Source organism: Heterodontus francisci, chromosome 33, assembly GCF_036365525.1.
Source record: "Heterodontus francisci isolate sHetFra1 chromosome 33, sHetFra1.hap1, whole genome shotgun sequence".
In the NCBI taxonomy this organism is placed as follows: domain Eukaryota; kingdom Metazoa; phylum Chordata; class Chondrichthyes; order Heterodontiformes; family Heterodontidae; genus Heterodontus; species Heterodontus francisci.
Window position 1 is genome coordinate 57,023,467 of NC_090403.1, and position 22,978 is coordinate 57,046,444.

Genomic DNA, 22,978 nt, shown 5'->3' on the forward strand with positions numbered 1-22,978 from the left:
AGTGGCATTACCATCGCTGAATCCCCCACAATCAACATTCTGGAGGTTACCATTGACCAGAAACTGAATTGGACCAGCCATATAAATACTGTGGCTACAAGAGTAGGTCAGAGGCTGGGAATTCTGTCGTGAGTAACTCACCTCCTGTCTCCCAAAGCCTGTCCACCATCTACAAGGCACAAGTCAGGAATGTGATGGAATACTCTCCACTTGCCTGGATGGGTGCAGCTCCAACAACACTCAAGAAGCTCGACACTACCCAGGACAAAGCAGCCCGCTTGATTGGCACCCCATCTACAAACATTCACTCCCTCCACCACCAACGCACAGTGGCAGCAGTGTGTACCATCTACAAGATGCACTGCAGCAACTCACGAAGGCTCCTTCAACACCTGCGACCTCTACCACCTAGGGGACAAGGGCAGCAGATGCATAGGAACACCACCAACATGCAAGTTCCCCTCCAAGCCACACATCATCCTGACTTGAAACACTGAAACAGGCCCTTTGGCCCACCGAGTCTGTGCCAACCAACAACCACCCATTTATACTAATCCTACATTAACTCCATATTTTATTTATTTAGAGATACAGCACTGAAACAGGCCCTTCAGCCCACTGCGTCTGTGCCGACCAAGAACCACCCATTTATACTAACCCTACAGTAATCCCATATTCCCTACCACCTTCCTACAATAGGGGCAATTTACAATGGCCAATTTACCTATCACCTGCAAGTCTTTGGCAGTGGGAGTAAACCGGAGCACCCGGCGAAAACCCACACGGTCACAGGGAGAACTTGCAAACTCCGCACAGGCAGTACCCAGAATCGAACCCGGGTCCCTGGAGCTGTGAGGCTGCGGTGCTAACCACTGCGCCACTGTGCCGCCCGACTTGGAACTATATCACCGCTCCTTCACTGTCACTGGGTCAAAATCCTGGAACTCCCTTCCTCACAGTACTGTGGGGGTACCTACACCACGAGGACTGCATTGGTTCAAGAAGGCAACTTATCAGCACCTCTCAAGGGCAATTAGGGATGGGCAATAAATGCTGGCCTAGCCAGCAACACCCACATCCCATGAAAGAATAAATAAAAACCCCCAAGACCCTGCCTCCCCTCAGAACTCATCCTGAAGCATCATCCACCCCTCCCCCCAGCTTGACCGCTGCTGGACGCTATGCCCTGGTCAAGCACTCCCCAACCCCCACCTGGAGAACTGTGCAGTGCGAAGACACCTCAACTTCCTGAAAATGAGTTGGGGTAGTAACTAGGTCTGTGAGCCAAGGTAGTAATGAGGAGGAGAAAAGGGACCAGGAGACGGGCCTGACTCACCACTCTACCTTCTATCTCCCTCATTCCCAACAAGCTGCAGTGTATCATTTTAGAACACAGTATATGAGTAATTTGGGACATGACGTGTAGCGAGTGCAGCATGCTCGGGAGGACCAGGCGAGTCTGGCTCTCTGGTTTCCAAAGTTCTCCCCAACTGGGAGTTTTCCCCACCTCATATCTGGGTCTGTTGTTGACTCCTTGATAGAGATTGATCACTGTGATTGGTCAAAAACCCTATTATCATTGTATCATGTGACTGCCCGATGGTAGATGAACTAAATGAACCCTGGTATTTTAATGTCCAGGAATTCCAATGTTCCTCAGTTCCTTGTGCAATCTCAGTGAGGCCCTTCTATCTGTCTGTCTCCCTCTCCCCTCCCTCATTACAGTCTATATAATTACTCAGTGTACCGTCTGCTTTGTATCGCTATGCTGTACCTGTCCTGGGAGTGTTTGATGGGGACAGTGTAGAGGGAGCTTTACTCTGTATCTAACCCCCGTGCTGTCCCTGTCCTGGGAGTGTTTGATGGGGACAGTGTAGAGGGAGCTTTACTCTGTACCTAACCCCGTGCTGTACCTGTCCTGGGAGTGTTTGATGGGGACAGTGTAGAGGGAGCTTTACTCTGTATCTAACCCCCGTGCTGTCCCTGTCCTGGGAGTGTTTGATGGGGACAGTGTAGAGGGAGCTTTACTCTGTACCTAACCCCGTGCTGTACCTGTCCTGGGAGTGTTTGATGGGGGACAGTGTAGAGGGAGCTTTACTCTGTACCTAACCCCGTGCTGTACCTGTCCTGGGAGAGTTTGAGTGATGATGGGAGGGAGCTGGATTAACATCTGTAGAGATAAATCGGGTAATATTAAAAGGATTGGATGATTCTATTGCAATTGGGTCTCAGAGAATCTCGGGGTTGTTTATAAAACAGGCAAGAATGAACAGAGTTCCAATCCCTTACATATGTTAGCAGGAGACTGGTCTTCCTGCAGGATGTATGTTTATGATCGAGTGTCCCATTAATGTAGAGGAATGCCTCATATATCTGGGGGCTGATATTGCTGACTTGGAGTGCTGGGGAACATGTTCCATTGTGTTCATTAACAGGATCCACCGTGACCTTCAGCAGCACAAATAGAATCCAAATATAAAATAGAAATGGGAACCAGATGTGGAAATGTTATTGCAAACTGAGGGCTCATTAGGAAATCTTGTATTTAACCCCCGAGGTTCTGTGCCTTCCTGTATATCACAGCTGAATCCCATTCTCACACTGTTAAAATGCTGCCTTCCCCATGCTGCTCACTGACACTCAGTTCAGAGGTACTGGAGAAGCTGCAAAAAAATTTACAAGGGTGATCCCAGAACTGAGAGGTTATAATTACCAGGAAAGATTGAACAGGCTGGGGCTCTTTTCTCTAGAAAATAGAAGGCTGAGGGGTGACCTGATAGAAGTCTTGAAGATAATGAAAGAGTTTGAGAGGGTAGGCGTAGAGAAGATGTTTCTGCGAGAGCTAGGGGTCATAAATATAAAGCAGTCACTAATAAATCCAAAAGGGAATTCAGGAGAAATCTCTTTACCCAGAGAATGGTGAGAATGTAGAACTCGCTACCACAGAGTGGCTGAGGCGATAGTATAGATACATTCAAGGGAAGCTGGATAAACACATGAGGGAGAAAGGATATACTGATAGGGTGAAATGAAATAGGGGTGAGAGGAGGCTCATTTTTATTTATTTTATTTAGAGATACAGCACTGAAACAGGCCCTTTGGCCCACCGAGTCTGTGCTGACCAACAACCACCCATTTATACTAATCCTACAGTAATCCCATATTCCCTATCACCTCCCTACACTAGGGGCAATTTACAATGACCAATTTACTGATCACCTGCAAGTCTTTGGCTGTGGGAGGAAACCGGAGCACCCGGCGAAAACCCACGCGATCACAGGGAGAACTTGCAAACTCCGCACAGGCAGTACCCAGAATTGAACCTGGGTCGCTGGAGCTCTGAGGCTGCGGTGCAAACCACTGCGCCACTGTGCTGCCCTAAATGTGGAGCACAAACACCAGCAGGGACCAGATGGGCAGAATGGCCTGTTTATGTGCTGTACATTTGATGCAGTTATTCGATAGTAACACAGAGTTCAGAAATTCCAAGGCTGACAGACAACAAAATCATGGAGAGAAAAAGATTGTTTATTTTGTGAATAAGATTGTAAAAAGTCAGCAACATAAGGGTGGGTCTGGTTTCCAGTTGATCATCTCACAACAGCAGACAGTGTTCACCGAACCATCAAAACATTGGATAAACATAACTCTCCATCCAAGCTTGGCTCACAGCACATGCTCAGTCCAGCTGCCCTCATATTCTATTAAGTTTCCTGGCACATCAGTTCTGCAGCTGGCGCTGGGTTCCCTTCCCCTCACTACAGTGCAGCCTGGACACAAGCTCAGTCTCCACACATGCACTTTCTTCAACTTCTATTGTCTCTTTGCCCAACTTGACTTTGTTTCCTGGCACCAGATCGTAATCCTGTCACAGGTCCTGACTTAGTGTTGGGATAACTGGACCTTATGATCCTTTCCCTGATTAACAATAGATGCCTTTAAAAAAAAATGACAAAATCTCCTCCTCAATCTGGCAGCCTTTCTCCGAAGGCTAAGTTTATCTTCTGGCGATGAAATGCTGGTCTACGTCAAAGATTAGTTATCAGTAATCACCAGCTGCTCCTGATTTGTTGCATTCACTCACCAAGTTAAAGTGAAGTTACCACCGAGTTTGACAGGGTTGCAGCTGCACGTAAGGCAATTCACTGCAAGACAAAGCGCATTATTTTTCCCTTGTACAAGAATTTATTTTATTATTGATTCATTCACAGGATGCAAGTGTCGCTGGCTAGGCCAGCAATTGTTGCCTGTCATTAATTGCCCTTGAGAAGGTGGTGGTGAGCTGCCTTCTTGAACCGCTGCAGTCCATGTGGGGTAGGTACACCCACAGTGCTGTTAGGAAGGGAGTTCCAGATCTTGACCCACCATTGATGAAAGAATAGTGGTGGAGGGAGTGAATGTTTGTGGATGGGGTGCCGATCGAGTAGGCTGCTTTGTCCTGGATGGTGTTGAGCTTCTTGAGTGTTGTTGGAGCTGCACCCATCCAGGCTAGTGGAGAGTATTCCATCACACTCTTGACTTGTGCCTTGTAGATGGTGGACAGGCTTTGGGGAGTCAGGTGGTGAGTTACTCGCCACAGGATTCCTAGCCTCTGACCTGCTCTCCTTGGGTTGAATCTTCTCCACTATCAAAATGTTCAGGTGTTGGAACCATTTGTGGGTCCAAACCCTGCTTGTGGCAGAGATGTGCCCCACAGCATCATCTTACGGGAAGCAACTAATTAACAGCCGCCTTTGCGTTCACCATGCAAGTAAGGACAGTAAGCAGGACACGGACTCGGCAGTCCCAATGGGAGGGTCCGCAGGAGTAGCAGGACACGGACTCGGCAGTCCCAATGGGAGGGCCTGCAGGAGTAGCAGGACACGGACTCGGCAGTCCCAATGGGAGGGTCCGCAGGAGTAGCAGGACACGGACTCGGCAGTCCCAATGGGAGGGCCTGCAGGAGTAGCAGGACACGGACTCGGCAGTCCCAATGGGAGGGCCTGCAGGAGTAGCAGGACACGGACTCGGCAGTCCCAATGGGAGGGCCTGCAGGAGTAGCAGGACACGGACTCGGCAGTCCCAATGGGAGGGTCCGCAGGAGTAGCAGGACACGGACTCGGCAGTCCCAATGGGAGGGCCTGCAGGAGTAGCAGGACACGGACTCGGCAGTCCCAATGGGAGGGCCTGCAGGAGTAGCAGGACACGGACTCGGCAGTCCCAATGGGAGGGTCCGCAGGAGTAGCAGGACACGGACTCGGCAGTCCCAATGGGAGGGCCTGCAGGAGTAGCAGGACACGGACTCGGCAGTCCCAATGGGAGGGTCCGCAGGAGTAGCAGGACACGGACTCGGCAGTCCCAATGGGAGGGCCTGCAGGAGTAGCAGGACACGGACTCGGCAGTCCCAATGGGAGGGCCTGCAGGAGTAGCAGGACAGGGACTCGGCAGTCCCAATGGGAGGGTCCAAAGGAGTAGCAGGACACGGACTCGGCAGTCCCAATGGGAGGGTCCGCAGGAATAGCAGGACACGGACTCGGCAGTCCCAATGGGAGGGTCCAAAGGAGTAGCAGGACACGGACTCGGCAGTCCCAATGGGAGGGTCCGCAGGAATAGCAGGACACGGACTCGGCAGTCCCAATGGGAGGGTCCGCAGGAGTAGCAGGACACGGACTCGGCAGTCCCAATGGGAGGGCCTGCAGGAGTAGCAGGACACGGACTCGGCAGTCCCAATGGGAGGGTCCAAAGGAGTAGCAGGACACGGACTCGGCCGTCCCAATGGGAGGGTCCGAAGGAGTAGCAGGACACAGACGCGGCAGTCCCAATGGGAGGGTCCGCAGGAGTAGCAGGACACGGACTCGGCCGTCCCAATGGGAGGGTCCGAAGGAGTAGCAGGACATGGACTCGGCAGTCCCAATGGGAGGGTCCGCAGGAGTAGCAGGACATGGACTCGGCAGTCCCAATGGGAGGGTCCGCAGGAGTAGCAGGACACGGACTCGGCAGTCCCAATGGGAGGGTCCGCAGGAGTAGCAGGACAGGGACTCGGCCGTCCCAATGGGAGGGTCCGAAGGAGTAGCAGGACACAGACGCGGCAGTCCCAATGGGAGGGTCCGCAGGAGTAGCAGGACAGGGACTCGGCAGTCCCAATGGGAGGGTCCACAGGAGTAGCAGGACATGGACACGGCCGTCCCAATGGGAGGGTCCGCAGGAGTAGCAGGACATGGACTCGGCAGTCCCAATGGGAGGGTCAACATGAGTAGCAGGACATGGACACGGCAGTCCCAATGGGAGGGTCCGCAGGAGTAGCAGGACACGGACTCGACTGTCCCAATGGGAGGGTCCGCAGGAGTAGCAGGACACGGACTCGGCAGTCCCAATGGGAGGGCCTGCAGGAGTAGCAGGACACGGACTCGGCAGTCCCAAAGGAGGGTCCGCAGGAGTAGCAGGACAGGGACTCGGCAGTCCCAATGGGAGGGTCCGCAGGAGTAGCAGGACAGGGACTCGGCAGTCCCAATGGGAGGGTCAACATGAGTAGCAGGACATGGACACGGCAGTCCCAATGGGAGGGTCCGCAGGAGTAGCAGGACATGGACACGGCAGTCCCAATGGGAGGGTCCGCAGGAGTAGCAGGACACGGACTCGACTGTCCCAATGGGAGGGTCCGCAGGAGTAGCAGGACACGGACTCGGCAGTCCCAATGGGAGGGCCTGCAGGAGTAGCAGGACACGGACTCGGCAGTCCCAATGGGAGGGTCCGCAGGAGTAGCAGGACACGGACTCGGCAGTCCCAATGGGAGGGCCTGCAGGAGTAGCAGGACACGGACTCGGCAGTCCCAAAGGAGGGTCCGCAGGAGTAGCAGGACAGGGACTCGGCAGTCCCAATGGGAGGGTCCGCAGGAGTAGCAGGACAGGGACTCGGCAGTTCCAATGGGAGGGTCCGCAGGAGTAGCAGCCCTACTGGGAGAGTTAGCCAATGTGAGGCCACGTCCAATGTATTGCTGAGCTCCTGACATAGGGCACAGCCTGGCCGCCTCCTGCAAGATTGCATTGCTGCGCACAATTAAGGGCTAATTGCCCTTTTAAATAGCTTGTTTGGTTACCCATCACAGACAGGCCGGCATTCTGCTTCTGGGAAAACCTCCCGGAGGCGGGAACACGTTGGCGAGTGGACCCGATGCACCTCGGTCTGATTTTCCACCCCACTAACAACCAACCCCCTTCCCCGCACCACCACTCGAGCCTTCAAGGCCACCTCCACGGGGTAGGGAAGATTCCACCTGTATCCACAGTGTTGATGTGGCCAGTCCAGTTATGTCTCTGATGAATGGTGGCCCCATGATGTTGAAGGTGGAGGACTCAGCGAAGGTAATGCCCTTAAATGTCATAAGGACATGGTTAGATTCTCTGTTGTTGGAGATGGTCATTGTTTAGGCCTCAATTCAAATACTGTGTCCATTTTTGGACTCCTCACATGGTGGGTGATATTGGAATGGTGCAGAGGAGGACCACTGGATGAACTCCAGCATTGCATCTTAATTACCCATATAGGCTCACTGGACTGGGACACGACACCACAAGCATAGGCTCAGAGTTATGTAGTCAAGGTGGATAAGCTGATGAAGGGAGTAGACAGTTTGTTCCAATTAATTAGGTTAGGGAGGACGAGGGGTCACAATGTGAAGTGTGCAAGGCCAGATCAGCTGGTGTTCCTGCTGCTCATCACCATTCAGTGATCAGCTGATTTCCAGAATGTTCTTGGGCCTGGGTTTTGTCACCTTGTTCCACTGCTCTCTGAGTGTGACTAGCAAATCGATTCCTCTAATTTCCCCTGCTGGGGCTGGAATAGAAGACAATAGAGAGAGAAACTGGGGTGTGGGTGGGGAATGGACAGGGGGGGAGATAGTGAGGGAGAAAGGGAGAAAGGGAGAAAAAGAGAAAGAGAGAGAGAGAGAGAGAGACCAGAGCACAATAGAAAAACAGTATATGTTTATGATAATCACGTGTTGCCATTGACTATGATGCCATTCTGCTGAGGTTGGGTGTTACATGTTCAGTGACACCAGATACAGGCCCCATGATCACAGAGCCTGCTGGTAATCAGTGAGGGGCTCTCACACACCCCACACAAAAAACACACACACAACAGACAATGACTGGCTGCTTGAGTGAGACACCAGTGTGCAATTGCACCCCTTGCAGAACCCTCGTCTTCATCAGGAGAAGCAGAACAACCCGGTTAACCATAGCGTGCGATCTCTATTGTGTGACAATCAAGTCCAGTGTCTCTGGACACAGAATGAGCAGAGAAACCCATGGTCAGCTCAGTCCAGTCTCATTACAGACAACTGGAGCACGGGGACAGGTGCTGGCCTCACATACTCTGGAAAGCAGCAACTGTAATGTCTGCTACCACAGGCTCAGCTTTACCCCACCCTCGCACACTCCTCTCCCTCTCTCCCCCACCCTCACACTCCTCTCCCTCTCTCCCCACCCTCAGAGGCATCTCCCTCTCTCCCCCACCCTCACAGTCCTCTCCCTCTCTCCCCCACCCCTCACACAGGCCTCGCCCTCTCTCCCCCACCCCTCACACAGGCCTCGCCCTCTCTCCTCCACCCCTCACACAGGCCTCGCCCTCTCTCCTCCACCCCTCACACAGGCCTCGCCCTCTCTCCTCCACCCCTCACACAGGCCTCGCCCTCTCTCCCCCACCCTCACACAGGCCTCGCCCTCTCTCCCCCACCCCTCGCCCTCTCTCCCCCACCCCTCACACAGGCCTCTCCCTCTCTCCCCCACCCCTCACACAGGCCTCGCCCTCTTTCCCCCACCCTCACACAGGCCTCTCCCTCTCTCCCCAACCCCTCGCCCTCTCTCCCCCACCCCTCACACAGGCCTCGCCCTCTCTCCCCCACCCCTCACACAGGCCTCTCCCTCTCTCCCCAACCCCTCGCCCTCTCTCCCCCACCCCTCACACAGGCCTCTCCCTCTCTCCCCCACCCCTCACACAGGCCTCTCCCTCTCTCCCCAACCCCTCGCCCTCTCTCCCCCACCCCTCACACAGGCCTCTCCCTCTCTCCCCCACCCCTCACACAGGCCTCGCCCTCTCTCCCCCACCCTCACACAGGCCTCGCCCTCTCTCCCCAACCCCTCGCCCCCTCTCCCCCACCCCTCACACAGGCCTCTCCCTCTCTCCCCCACCCCTCACACAGGCCTCGCCCTCTCTCCCCCACCCCTCACGCACGCCTCTCCCTCTCTCCCTCCCCCGCCACTCACACACACCTCTCCCTCCCTCCTCACACACACCTCTCCCTCCCTCCCCCCTCACACACACCTCTCCCTCCCTCCCCCCCCCTCACACACACCTCGCCCTCCCTCCCCCCCCCTCACACACACCTCGCCCTCCCTCCCCCCCCCTCACACACACCTCGCCCTCCCTCCCCCCCCCTCACACACACCTCGCCCTCCCTCATCCCTGGAGGTTTGTGAAAGTGTGAATGCTCCAAACTTTTACCAGAATCAATTTCCCGAGCTCGAATATGGTTTGTAGCTAAATCCCATTTTTCTGGACTTGGAACCCAGCAAATCCCAACGATTTCAGGTGTTATGATTTTTGACCTTACCTCAAACACTTGACTAAAGATCAGGGTTTGCACTGTCGGATTGTAATGCATTAACTTTGTCAGGAAGGTGTGCCAGAAAATATTTATTTTAAGAAAGGATCATGACTTTAAACTCAAACAAAGCCTCAAAATGCAGCCAACCACCAAAGGATCAACTTGGAATTTTATTTTCCCAAAGCTTAGAAAGTTAAATCTCGATGGGAAGGCAGTACAGGATAAATCACTCACCTGGACTTTACTGTACACACCCAGGTGTTTGTAAGCTGAGGCAATCATTAACGTCTTTAAGCAGTTTTCTAGCAATGCTGCAATGTCCTGTCAGGCATAGAGATTTGGAACAATAGTTTCCTCTCATTTCATACAAAGACAACTCTGTCGGTAACAGAAGCAGGCAGGATAGAGACAGCTCCCTGCTGCAGGTGGGGTTGGTCACCAGGCAGCTAGTCGGAACCGGCCTTTGGGATGTTTCTCAAAGGTGCTCTTTACCAATATCACTGCAACATGCTTACTGAATGTCACTAAAACTAAAGTACGTCAGCATTTGTACATTAAAACATAAAACAAGAACAAAACCATAACCCTTTAATTGTTGTGGAATTTTCATGTTGAGATAGAGAGCACTCTGAACAGGGGAGTCTGGACTTGGATTTGGACAAAAGCAGGTATTGTGGCTTCTCTCCTTCTGAGAAATGGACTGCACATGCTCACACCCAAATGGAGCTCCCACACAAAACAGAGCAACAGCTCATCCCCAAACCTCACCAGGGTATGTGTCCCAACCCAGTTGTTCACTACCTCCAACACCCACCCCCCTCCCCCACAAAACCCCCCTTCCCCATGTCATAGCCTTGCTAAATGTTCAAACTACATGCTTCAGCTGCCAACAGAGAGAGCCCCATGTATAGAGCACCTTTCAAAATGTCAGGAGGTCGCAGAGTATTTCACAGCCAATGAGGTGCTTTTGAATTATGGAAACATGACAGCCAATCTATGTACAGCAAGATCCCACAAACAGTATGGTGGTAATAACCAGATAGTCCATTTTTTCAGCTTTGCTGAACACTTTGGTTCAGTTCACCACCCTGACCCCGAGCTTCCAGTGGCTTCACTTTTTAATTCTGCACCCCATTCCCATTCTGATCCCTCTGTCCTCGGCCTCCTACACTGTTCCAAAGAAGCTCAGCAGAAGCCCGAGGGACAGCATTTCATGATGGAAAGGATATGATGTTGGAAGCTCAGTTCAGAGTCAAATTAGATGTCGAGGTTATGAACACTATGGTTCAGCCAGAAACACTGACCAGGGAGAGAGATGGAGTTGATGGCGAGGACAGTGGGTTCGGTCTTCCCAAACTTTAACTGGAGGAAATTGCAGCTTATCTAGGACTGGATATTGTTATGCTAGGCCCCCACATGCCAAGAATGAGGCACACTAATTTTGTCATGAACATTGATATTAAACTGTTACTGGAGTGAGGAAAGGACTTGTTAAACCGATCAGCCATGGCTGGAAAAGGCATTTGCTTATTAACAGACAGTGATTAATATGAAGGACAAATGACCATTCCCTGACACATTCAACCCACAATGGACCTTGATCACCAGGTATTGTGTATAAGAGGAGCATTCCAGGGACTGCTAAGGTGATACAATCCAAGACATGGTCAGACCAGTGAGTCACATGACTAACCTGCTTGGAAACCTGGGTTTTTCTGAATTGTACAAACAGTTTGAACTCAGAAAGACTGTTTGCTCCTGGACTGAGAAAATCTCTCCTGTCTGCTCCCATCTGTTTCTCACAAGCCTCTAAATCCACATGAACCCCAAGATAGAAAAGTCTCCTACAGCGAACAAGGTTTAAGAAGAATACTGGGCCTCAATGAAAAGCAAGATCTACCTACAATCAAGGACTCTACAGTGACTCGACGAACTGTAACAAAAACCTTCAGATATTGCCTCAAACTTTTCCACTTTATTTTTCTTCTGCTCTTTTCTGTCTCTATCTGCATGTGTGTATCGCGTATGCATGCTAGCGTGGGGCTCGCGTGTATCCGCAGGCGTTAACCGAATTAGAGTTTAAGTTTAATAAATTTCAACTTTAAACCTAAGAAAGCCTGTTTGTGCTGGTTTCTTTGCCTTATAATTGGAAAGTGGTGAACAGGAATTCACCAAGGGGGAGCTAAAAACACTGTTTGTTTAAAATTAAATACTTGCGGTAAGAGCAGGTGACGGCTGAGAGGGAACCCTAGACACCTGTCTCACCTGGTCGTAACAATATGCTGTTTGACATTATGAAGTCAGTGGAGTGGTCAATGGTGGTGGTGGTGGTGGTGGAGAGATAGAACTGGGCGATGGCAGAACACATGTGGAATTTGACATGTTTTTGGATGATGTCACTGAGGGAAGCATGTTGATGAGAAATAGGAAGGAGCCAAAGATAGATCCTTGGGGGTCACCAGAGGCAACAGTGTGGGAAGAGGAAGAGAAGCCACTGCAGGAGATTCTCTAGCTAGGATTAGTTAGATAAGAATGGAACAAAGTGAGAGCAGTCCCCGCCCAGCTGGATGACAGAGGAGAGGTATTGGAGGAGGATGGTGTGGTCAACCATGTCAAAGGCTGCAGACTGGTGAGAAGGACAAGGAGGGTTAGTTTACCTTTGTCACTCTCACATAGGATGTCATTTGTGACTTTGACAAGAGCTGTTTCGGTACAGTGGCGGGGGGAAACTTGATTGGAGGGATTCAAATATGGAGTTCTGGAAAAGATAGGTACAGATTTGGGAAGCAACAACATGCTCAAGAACTTGAGAGGAAAGGGAGGGGGAGGTTAGAGAGGGGGAAGTAGTTTGCAAGAACAGAAATATCAATGGTGATTCTTTTTGGGGGGGGGGGTGGAAACAGAGCTGCTGACGGCAGAATTGAAAAGGGAGGGGGACAATACCTGAGGAGAGGGAATCACCAACAACATCAAAACATGAGGGCAAGGAAGTGAAGTTGGATGATTAGCATTTAGCATCTTGATGAAGTATCCTTTCAATACTTGGCAACAATAGCTCAGAGAATGGAGGCTGAGTGAGGGGAGGAACACCATACAGCCCAGCGATAGGGTTACTAGTTTAGAGAGTTAAAACTTTTGTGGAATTTTTATAGCATTCTGCAAGCTGTCAACAGTTACCCAGTAAAAGAGGCCATGTGACCCTAAGCATTTAAGCGAGGCAGTATTCTACACTAAAGTGACAGAAAGAGAATGACTGAAATCATAGTGCACAGTGAGTGGGTTAACATGTACTGTCAAAATTCCTCTCTTTTGAAATACAATGAAGAGTTGACACCTTTTAGAGTCATAAGTCATCGAATCATAACAGCACAGGAGGCCATTCAGCCCATCAAGTCCCCTCTCTGTAAAGCAATCCAGTCAGTCCCATTCCCCTGCTCTATCCCCCAAACACTGCAGGTTTGTTTCTCTCAAGTGCCCATCCAATTTCCCTTTGAAATCATTCATAGTTTCCACTTCCACCATCCTTGTAGGCAGCAAGTTCCAGGTCATTATCATTTGATGTGTAAAAACGTTCTCCCTCACACCCACCTGCATCTCTTGCCCAAAACCTTAAACCTGTGTCCCCCTAGTCCTTGTACCATCAGCTAATGGGAACAGTTTTTCTTTGTCTACTTTATCTAAACCTGTCACAATCCTGTACAACTCTATTAAATCTCCCTCAATCTCCTTTGCTCCAGGGAGAACAAATCTTGTAACTAAAATCCCTCATCCCTGGAACCATTCTGGTAAATCTCCTCTGCACCCTCTCAAGGACCTTCACATCCTTCCTAAACTGTGATGACCAGAACTGGATGCAACACTCAAACTGTGGCCTAACCAAAGCTTTATAAAAGTTCAACATAACTTCCCTGCTTTTGTACTCAATACCTCTATTTCTGAAGTCCAAGATCCCATATGCTTTGCTAACTACTTTCTCAATATGTCCTGTCACCTTCAAAGATGCGAATGAACCCCCAGGTCCCTCTGTTCCTGCACACTCTTTAGAACTGTGCTATTAAGTCTGTATTGCCTCTCCCTATCCCTTCTGCCAAAATGCATCACCTCACACTTCTCTATTAAATTCCATCTGCCATCTCTCTGCCCATTCTGCTAGCTGATCTATGTCCTGTTGCAGGTGGTTTATGTCATCCTCACTGTTTGCCACTCCTCCAAGTTCGGTGTCATCGGCAAATTTTGAAATTTTATTCTATATTCCAATATCCAAGTCATTTATATACATCAAAAAAAGCAGTGGTCCCAGCACTGACCCTTCGGGAACACCACTGTCTACTATCCTCCTGTCTGAAAAATAACCATTTACTACGACTTTCTGTTTTCTGTCCTTGAGCTAAGTTTTTATCCAAGCTGACACTGATCCTCCTATTCCAAGAGCCTCAATTTTGTTAACCAGCCTTCTATGTAGTACTCTGTCAAATGATTTCTTAAAATCCATATAAGACAACATCCATTGCTTTCCCTTCTGAGTTCTGAAGGGTCACTGACCTGAAACATTAACTCTGCTTCTCTGTCCACAGATGCTATCAGACCTGCTGAGTATTTCCAGCATTTCTTGTTTTGATTACTCTGTTGCTTTTTTCCCCCCCTGATTATTGTTTCTAAAACTTTACCCACCACTGATGTTAAACTGACCAGCCTGTAGTTACTAGGAATGTCCTTACACCTTTTCTTGAATAAGGGTGCCACATTTGTCACTCTCCAATCATAGAATCATAGAAAGTTTACAGCACAGAAAGAGGCCGCTAAGCAGATATCACCCTCTTTGTCCTGAATAGGCTCCACTCCATCTCTTACTACCCGCTTACTATTTACCTGCTGGTAGAAGATTTTTGGGTTCCCTTTTATGTTAACTGCCATTCTATTCTCATTTTCTCTCTTTGCCAGTTTATTTTCCTCTTCACTTCCCCTCTCCACTCATCATATTTGGTCTGGTTCTTGCTTGAAGAATTCACCCGACATGCATCATACACTCTCTTTCTTTGTTTCATCATATTTTCCATCTCCCTCATCATCCAAGGAGCCCTGGCTTTGATTCCCTTACCTTTCGTACTAGCCTGTAGCTGAAGCAACTCCTCCTTAAAGATCACCCATTGTTCAGTTACAGTTTATCCTGTTAATCTTTGGTTCCATTTTATCCTGGCTCGGTCCCCTCTCATCCCATTGAAGTTAGCCATCTGCCAATTTAGAAGCTCTACTTTAGATTGTTCCTTGTTCTTCTCCATTACTAATCTAAACATTATGATGCAATGATCACTCTTACCCAAGTGCTCCCCCACAGACACTTGGTCCACTTGGCCCACCTCATTCTCCAGCACCAGATCCAGCAATGTCTCCTTCCTAATTGGACCGAGAACATACTGGTCAAGGAAGTTCTCCTGAACAGATGTTAGAAATTCCTCCCCCTCCTTACCCTTTACTCTAACATTATCCCAATTGATATTTGGGTAATTAGAGTACCCCAATATCACCACTCTTTAGTTCTTGCACATCTCTGTGATCAGACCTTTTTTGCTTCTAAACTTCAACCAAATGGATTGTGTCTTTGTCCCCTCAAGGGCATCCTCCCTTTCCAACACTACAATCTCTTCCCCAAATCAGTACTGTCAACCCATCTCCCTTTTTCCCTTCCCTATCTAGTCTGAATACTTTGTATCCTTGAATATTAAGCGCCCAATCCTCAACATTTTAAGCTACATTTCCCTTATTGACACTACATCATATTCCCACATGGCTATTTGTGCTTGCATCTCACCAACTTTATTTGCCACACTTGGTGTGTTTACATACATGTACTCTAAACCTGTCTTTGTATTCCTCATAGACATTCCTAGTCGGTCCTATCTAATATGGCAGTACTTCCTTCTCTAGTACTATCCAACATTCTTACTCCTTTACAAACCTTATTCTTCCTTTCTACTTCCAAATGCTGCTGCCCACCCCATGCCAATTTAGTTTAAACCCTTGCCAGCCACACTAATATACATCCCTGCAAGACCATTTGACCTCAACAGGACTAGAACCAACCAGACCCTTTTGAACAGGTGCATCTTACCAAAAAGAGCAGAACAGTTTCATACCAACATATTTCTACCAATACAATACAACCCGTTACTGACCCCGCACCGATTGTTACTAATACAGTACAACCCGTTACTGACCCTGCACCGATTGTTACTAATACAGTATAACCCGTTACAGACACTGCACCGATTGTTACTAATACAGTACAACCCGTTACTGACCCTGCACCGATTGTTACTAATACAGTGCAACCCGTTACAGACACTGCACCGATTGTTACTAATACAGTGCAACCCGTTACTGACCCCGCACCGATTGTTACTAATACAGTACAACCCGTTACTGACCCTGCACCGATTGTTACTAATACAGTGCAACCCGTTACTGACACCGCACCAATTGTTACAAATACAGTACAACCCGTTACTGACACCGCACCAATTGTTACAAATACAGTACAACCCGTTACTGACACCGCGCCAATTGTTACTAATACAGTACAACCTGTTACTGACCCCGCTCTGATTGTTACTAATACAGTACAACCCGTTACTGACCCCGCACCGATTGTTACTAATACAGTACAACCCGTTACTGACACCGTGCCGATTGATACTAATACAGTACAACCCGTTACTGACACCGCACCGATTGTTACTAATACAGTACAACCCGTTACTGACCCCGCACCGATTGTTACTAATGCAGTACAACCCGTTACTGACCCCGCACCGATTGTTACTAATACAGTACTACCCGTTACTGACCCTGCACCGATTGTTACTAATACAGTACAACCCGTTACTGACACCGCTCCGATTGTTACTAATACAGTATAACCCGTTACTGACACCGCAATTGTTACTAATACAGTACAACCCGTTACTGACCCCGAACCGATTGATACTAATACGTACAACCCGTTACTGACACCGCTCCGATTGTTACTAATACAGTACTACCCGTTACTGACCCTGCACCGATTGTTACTAATACAGTACAACCCGTTACTGACACCGCTCCGATTGTTACTAATACAGTATAACCTGTTACTGACACCGCACCAATTGTTACTAATACAGTACAACCCGTTACTGACACCGCACCAATTGTTACTAATGCAGTACAACCTGTTACTGACCCCGCTCCGATTGTTACTAATACAGTACAACCCGTTACTGACCCCTCACCGACTGTTACTAATACAGTACAACCCGTTACTGACACCGCACCGATTGTTACTAATACGTACAACCCGTTACTGACCCCGCACCGATTGTTACTAATACGTACAACCCGTTACTGACACCGCACCAATTGTTACTAATACAGTATAACCCGTTACTGACACCGCACCGATTGTTACTAATACAGTATTACCTATTACTGACCCCACACCGATTGTTACTAATACAGTATAACCCGTTACTGACCCCGCACCGACTGTTACTAATACAGTGCAACCCGTTACTGACCCCACACCGATTGTTACTAATACAGTACAACCCGTTACTGACCCCGCACCGATTGTTAATAATACAGGGTTACTCACCCTGCACCGATTGTTACTAATACAGTACAACCTGTTACTGACACCGCACCGATTGTTACTAATACAGTACAACCCGTTACTGACCCCGCACCGATTGTTACTAATACAGTACAACCCGTTACTGACACCGCACCGATTGTTACTAATACAGTACAACCCGTTACTGACACCGCACCGATTGTTACTAATACAGTACAACCCGTTACTGACCCCACACCGATTGTTACTAATACAGTACAACCCGTTACTGACACCGCACCGATTGTTACTAATGCAGTACTACCCGTTACTGACCCTGCACCGATTGTTACTAATACAGTGCAACCCGTTACTGACACCGCACCAATTGTTACTAATACAGTATAACCTGCTACTGACACCGCACCAATTGTTACTAATACAGTACAACCCGTTACTGACACCGCACCGATTGATACTAATACAGTACAACCCGTTACTGACACCGCTCCGATTGTTACTAATACAGTATAACCCGTTACTGACACCGCAACAATTGTTACTAATACAGTACAACCCGTTACTGACCCCGAACCGATTGATACTAATTCGTACAACCCGTTACTGACACCGCACCAATTGTTACTAATACAGTATAACCTGTTACTGACACCGCACCAATTGTTACTAATACAGTACAACCCGTTACTGACACCGCACCGATTGTTACTAATGCAGTACAACCTGTTACTGACCCCGCTCCGATTGTTACTAATACAGTACAACCCGTTACTGACCCCGCACCGATTGTTAATAATACAGGGTTACTCACCCTGCACCGATTGTTACTAATACAGTACAACCCGTTACTGACCCCTCACCGACTGTTACTAATACAGTATAACCCGTTACTGACACCGCACCGATTGTTACTAGTACGTACAACCCGTTACTGACCCCGCACCGATTGTTACTAATACGTACAACCCGTTACTGACACCGCACCAATTGTTACTAATACAGTATAACCCGTTACTGACACCGCACCGATTGTTACTAATACAGTATTACCTGTTACTGACACCGCACCAATTGTTACTAATACAGTATAACCCGTTACTGACCCCGCACCGACTGTTACTAATACAGTACAACCCGTTACTGACCCCACACTGATTGTTACTAATACAGTATAACCCGTTACTGACCCCACACCGATTGTTACTAATACAGTACAACCCGTTACTGACCCCGCACCGATTGTTACTAATACAGTACAACCTGTTACTGACCCCACACCGATTGTTAATAATACAGGGTTACTCACCCTGCACCGATTGTTACTAATACAGTACAACCTGTTACTGACACCGCACCGATTGTTACTAATACAGTACAACCCGTTACTGACCCCGCACCGATTGTTACTAATACAGTCCAACCCGTTACTGACCCCGCACCGATTGTTACTAATACAGTACAACCCGTTACTGACACCGCACCGATTGTTACTAATACAGTACAACCCGTTACTGACACCGCACCGATTGTTACTAATACAGTACAACCCGTTACTGACACCGCACCGATTGTTACTAATACATTACAACAAATTGCTGACCCCGCACTGATTGTTACTGATACATTACAACCTGTTACTGACACCGCACCGATTGTTACTAATACAGTACAACCCGTTACTGACACCGCACCGATTGTTACTAATACAGTACAACCCGTTACTGACACCGCACCGATTGTTACTAATACATTACAACAAATTGCTGACCCCGCACTGATTGTGACTGATACATTACAACCTGTTACTGACCCCGCACCAATTGTTACTGATATAGTACAGGTTGCATTAACACTGCACAGATCAGCATTAAGTGTGCTCATTATTTTCATTTGATTCAGTACTGATAACACACCTCTCAATACTGGCACCACACAGCTCAACTGCATACCAAATGATAAGTAATATTCTTTCAAAAATGACCGCAATTGCATTTCCTTTATAGTATAACCAAAAAAAAAGTTTAAAACTTGCAAAGTATAACTTTTCATTTCAAATCATCCTTAACCTTCTGGCGTTAGTCTGTGTTTTTGTGTGTTAGTTGGCATAGCAACAGGGTGTAGCCGGAGGCAAGTGTAAGGAGGACAGGAGCCACATAAGTCTGCCCTTGGTGATTGCACAAAGCTGAAGTAATAATTGCAACAAGCACCAACATCAACCAGGGAGTCTCAGATTCCCCTCAGCACAAAACAGTCTCAGCAATATTTAACTTTCGTTGAACTTCAACAGACCAGAGACAGGCATTTCCTTTTCAAATTTTTTTTTAATTTCTTAACCTTCTCCTTTCACCTCCTCTTCAGGATGGGGTCTGTGCAACAAAGGTTCAAGCTATTTTTTTGAGCTGTTCTATTTTAGCTTTGTGAACTTCTCAGAGCTTAACAACTAAATCAACATGGGAGAATTCCCAGCAGTCCATGTTACAAAGTGTAGACTGGCCAGATCCAAGCTCACTGTTTGGGCCTGATGTCTGGCCCCTGGCCACAGTGCCTTTTCGGTATGCTCACTGACCGATGGGTTAAATTTGCACCAGTGAGGTTTGTGAAATGCCTGTGATTCTACTGGGAGATTTTGCACCTGGCACCGAGCTTCATCATATGTGAGTGGATCTGGAAATTTGGAAGGGAAATCAGCTCATTCCAGATGATTTTCCCTGAAAACCTGAATTCCTGAAATGTGCCAACTCTACACCAGGTGTGATCATTTGGAAATGAACTTTGAGTGGCTGTGAAGTCGAGTTAGTCTGGACATTTAAGAGAGAATTCGATAAATTTTTGAAGAAAAATATTAAAAAGGTTCAGAGGGGAAAAAGAAACAGGAAAATGGAATTGGAGTATTCAGCTCTGGTGTTGAGGTAGCACTAGTACAAGGCTCGCCTTCTGCACTGGAATTTCAATGATTAAATGCTTCAATTTTCCATGTGTTTAACAAAGCTGTAAACCTGTTTAAATGGATTAAGCATTCAGTTAAATATTACCAGAGGAATTTGATTTAAGCAGTTCTATTAATGTCACAATCGGGACCCTAGGGGCACATCCTAACACCTAATGAGCGACAATAGACAACACTGCTCTCGGACTCACTCCTAAAATCCCCAAAGCTTTACCTTTCCCAATATTAACTTTGTCCCTGGTTCCTTCCTTTTCATAAACTGCTGCCTAAATTAATTTACAAAAAGGGGAAAGGAAAATTACTCAAGGCAAATACAAGGAAACCCAAATTCCATTCACAATCACTTTCCCATTTCAAAGAATCAACTTATTGACTTCTATGGCTTCTTCTACCTTTATTTTGTATCGCACTGTCACCCCCTCGCCCACTCCTCCAGCCCCCCTCGCCCACCACACCCTCGCCCACTCCTTCAGCCCCCCTCGCCCACTCCTCCAGCCACCCTCGCCCACTCCTCCTCCATCACCCCTTCCTCCACCCCCTTCCACCACTCCCTCCTCCTCGTCCCCCCTTTCACCAGCGCCCCCCTTCCACTGCCCCCTCCTCCTTGCCCCCCCTTCCACCCCCCTCCTCCTCCTCCTCCTCTCCCCCCACCCCCTCCTCGCACCCCCCCCTCCTCCTCACCCCCACTTTCACCCCCTCCCCTTTCCACCGCCCCCCTCCTCCTCCCCTCTCCCCTTTCCACCGCCCTCCTCCCCCCCCCTTTCCACCGCCCTCCTCCCCTCCCCTTTCCACTGCCCCGCTCCTCCTCCTCCCCCCCTTTCCACCGCCCCCCTCCTCCCCCCCTTTCCACCGCCCCCTCCTCCTCCCCCCCCTTTCCACCGCCCCCTCCTCCTCCCCCCCCTTTCCACCGCCCCCTCCTCCTCCCCCCCCTTTCCCCGCCCCTGCTCCTCCTCCCCCCCCTTTCCCCGCCCCTGCTCCTCCTCCCCCCCCTTTCCCCGCCCCTGCTCCTCCTCCCCCCCCTTTCCTCCCCCCTGCTCCTCCTCCTCCCTGCTCCTCCTCCTCCCTGCCCTCCCCTCTGCTCCTCCTCCTCCCCCCCCCTGCTCCCCTCCCCTTTCCACGGCCCCGCTCCTCCTCCTCCCCTTTCCACTGCCCTCCTCCCCCTCCCTATCCCAGACCCTCACCCTCCCTATCCCAGACCCTCGCCCCCCCTATCCCAGACCCTCACCCTCCCTATCCCAGACCCTCGCCCCCCCTACCCCAGACCCTCACCTCCTCCTCCTCGCCCCCCCTACCCCAGACCCTCACCTCCTCCTCCTCGCCCCCCCTACCCCAGACCCTCACCTCCTCGCCCCCCCTACCCCAGACCCTCACCTCCTCGCCCCCCACCCCTGACCCTCACCTCCTCCTCCTCGCCCCCCACCCCTGACCCTCACCTCCTCCTCCTCGCCCCCCACCCCTGACCCTCACCTCCTCCTCCTTGCCCCCCACCCCAGACCCTCACCTCCTCGCCCCCCCTTCCACAGACCCTCACCTCCTCGCCCCCCCTACCCCAGACCCTCTCCTCCCCTACCCCAGACCCTAACCCCCCCTGCCCCTCGCCTCCCCCCTACCCCAGACCCATTGCCTCTTCCTCCCCCCTACCCCAGACCCTCGCCTCCTCCCTACCCCAGACCCATTGCCTCCTCCACCCCCCTACCCTCACCCTCTGCCCCCGGTGCCTACCTGTCCGGGGCAGGCTGCCCTGGATCCTCTCGATCTCCGCCACCTCCATGCAGACCCCCTGCCCGTGCATGAGGGAGTGAAGCGGCCGTTCGCAGCCTCGGCGGGGGAAGCAGCGGAGGCCGGAGCCGCAGCGGGGGGTGTAAACCCCGCAGCGCCGGCCCTTGGCCAGGGCACAGGTCCCGCAGCATCCACAGCCCGGCTCCCGGACCAGCTCCTCGCAGCCGTGCGGCACCTTGCAGCCGGCTCGCTTCTCCTCGGAGCACGGGGGGCAGCGGATCGGCCGCTCGCCCACCGGCAGCTCGGCCACGGCCAGCAGCGCCCAGCCGCCGGCCAGCAGCAGCGGGAGCCGGGGCGGCAGCATCGGGACGCGGATGGGCGGAGGGACAGCGAGTCGGCGGCCGGTGGAGCAGCTGCCGCTCCGGGGATGAGCCGAGTCTGGAGCCCCGGCACCCGGCAGCAGGAGCTTTATAGCCGGCCAGGGACACGCCTCCAGCCCGGTCCAGGGAGGGACCCAGGGACCCCCCACCCCACCCCACCCCACCCCACACACACACACACACCACCCTGCTCCCGCCGGACGGGGCAGGGGTTTAACCCCCCTGGGCTGGGGCTGGGGCTGAGAGCAGGTGAACTGTCTGGGATCCCCTGGGGGTGGGGCTGATATTGTCCAGGAATCAGTTACCCCCACCCCCGGCGGGTCCTGGCTCCCCATCTCTGTGTTAACCCTGGGGAGAATCCCAGTCTCCTTCTCCCTTCCTCACATCCCAGTCTCTGCTATGGAAATCATTCCAATCCCCCTCCCCACACATCCTCTACCCCCCTGTCTTCAAACAAGAGGGGCAACTGCAACCTGTGCTGGGGGGAATTCAGGAGCGCAAGACGGGCAACAGGGAATTGGCCGAATTATCTCTCCGTTCAAATTGCAAAGGAAAGGCAGGAAGGTTGTTTAACAAACAAGTTCACACCTTGAGCCTGACTTTGCTCTCAGAATGCGGGGGATGCTGCATTTACCGACAAAACTCAGCACGCCATCTCCCACAGGTTAAGGCAACAAATCGCGTTTATTTACTTCCAAAAATAACAACAAAATACGAGACATGCCGTTTACCAATTG

The 22,978-nt window shown here is 50.4% G+C and overlaps 1 protein-coding gene across 1 annotated transcript in view; it reads right to left on the minus strand.

Annotated features, from left to right (window-relative positions):
• The window catches only part of LOC137348257 (insulin-like growth factor-binding protein 4), a 97,994-nt gene extending 75,685 nt beyond the window's left edge, over positions 1 to 22,309 (minus strand). The window contains exon 1 of the mRNA XM_068013678.1: positions 21,865 to 22,309. Within this exon, the coding sequence (XP_067869779.1) occupies positions 21,865 to 22,225 (361 nt within the window). The 5' untranslated portion in view covers positions 22,226 to 22,309. The remainder of the gene's footprint in view (positions 1 to 21,864) is intronic.
• Positions 22,310 to 22,978: the final 669 nt, after the last annotated feature.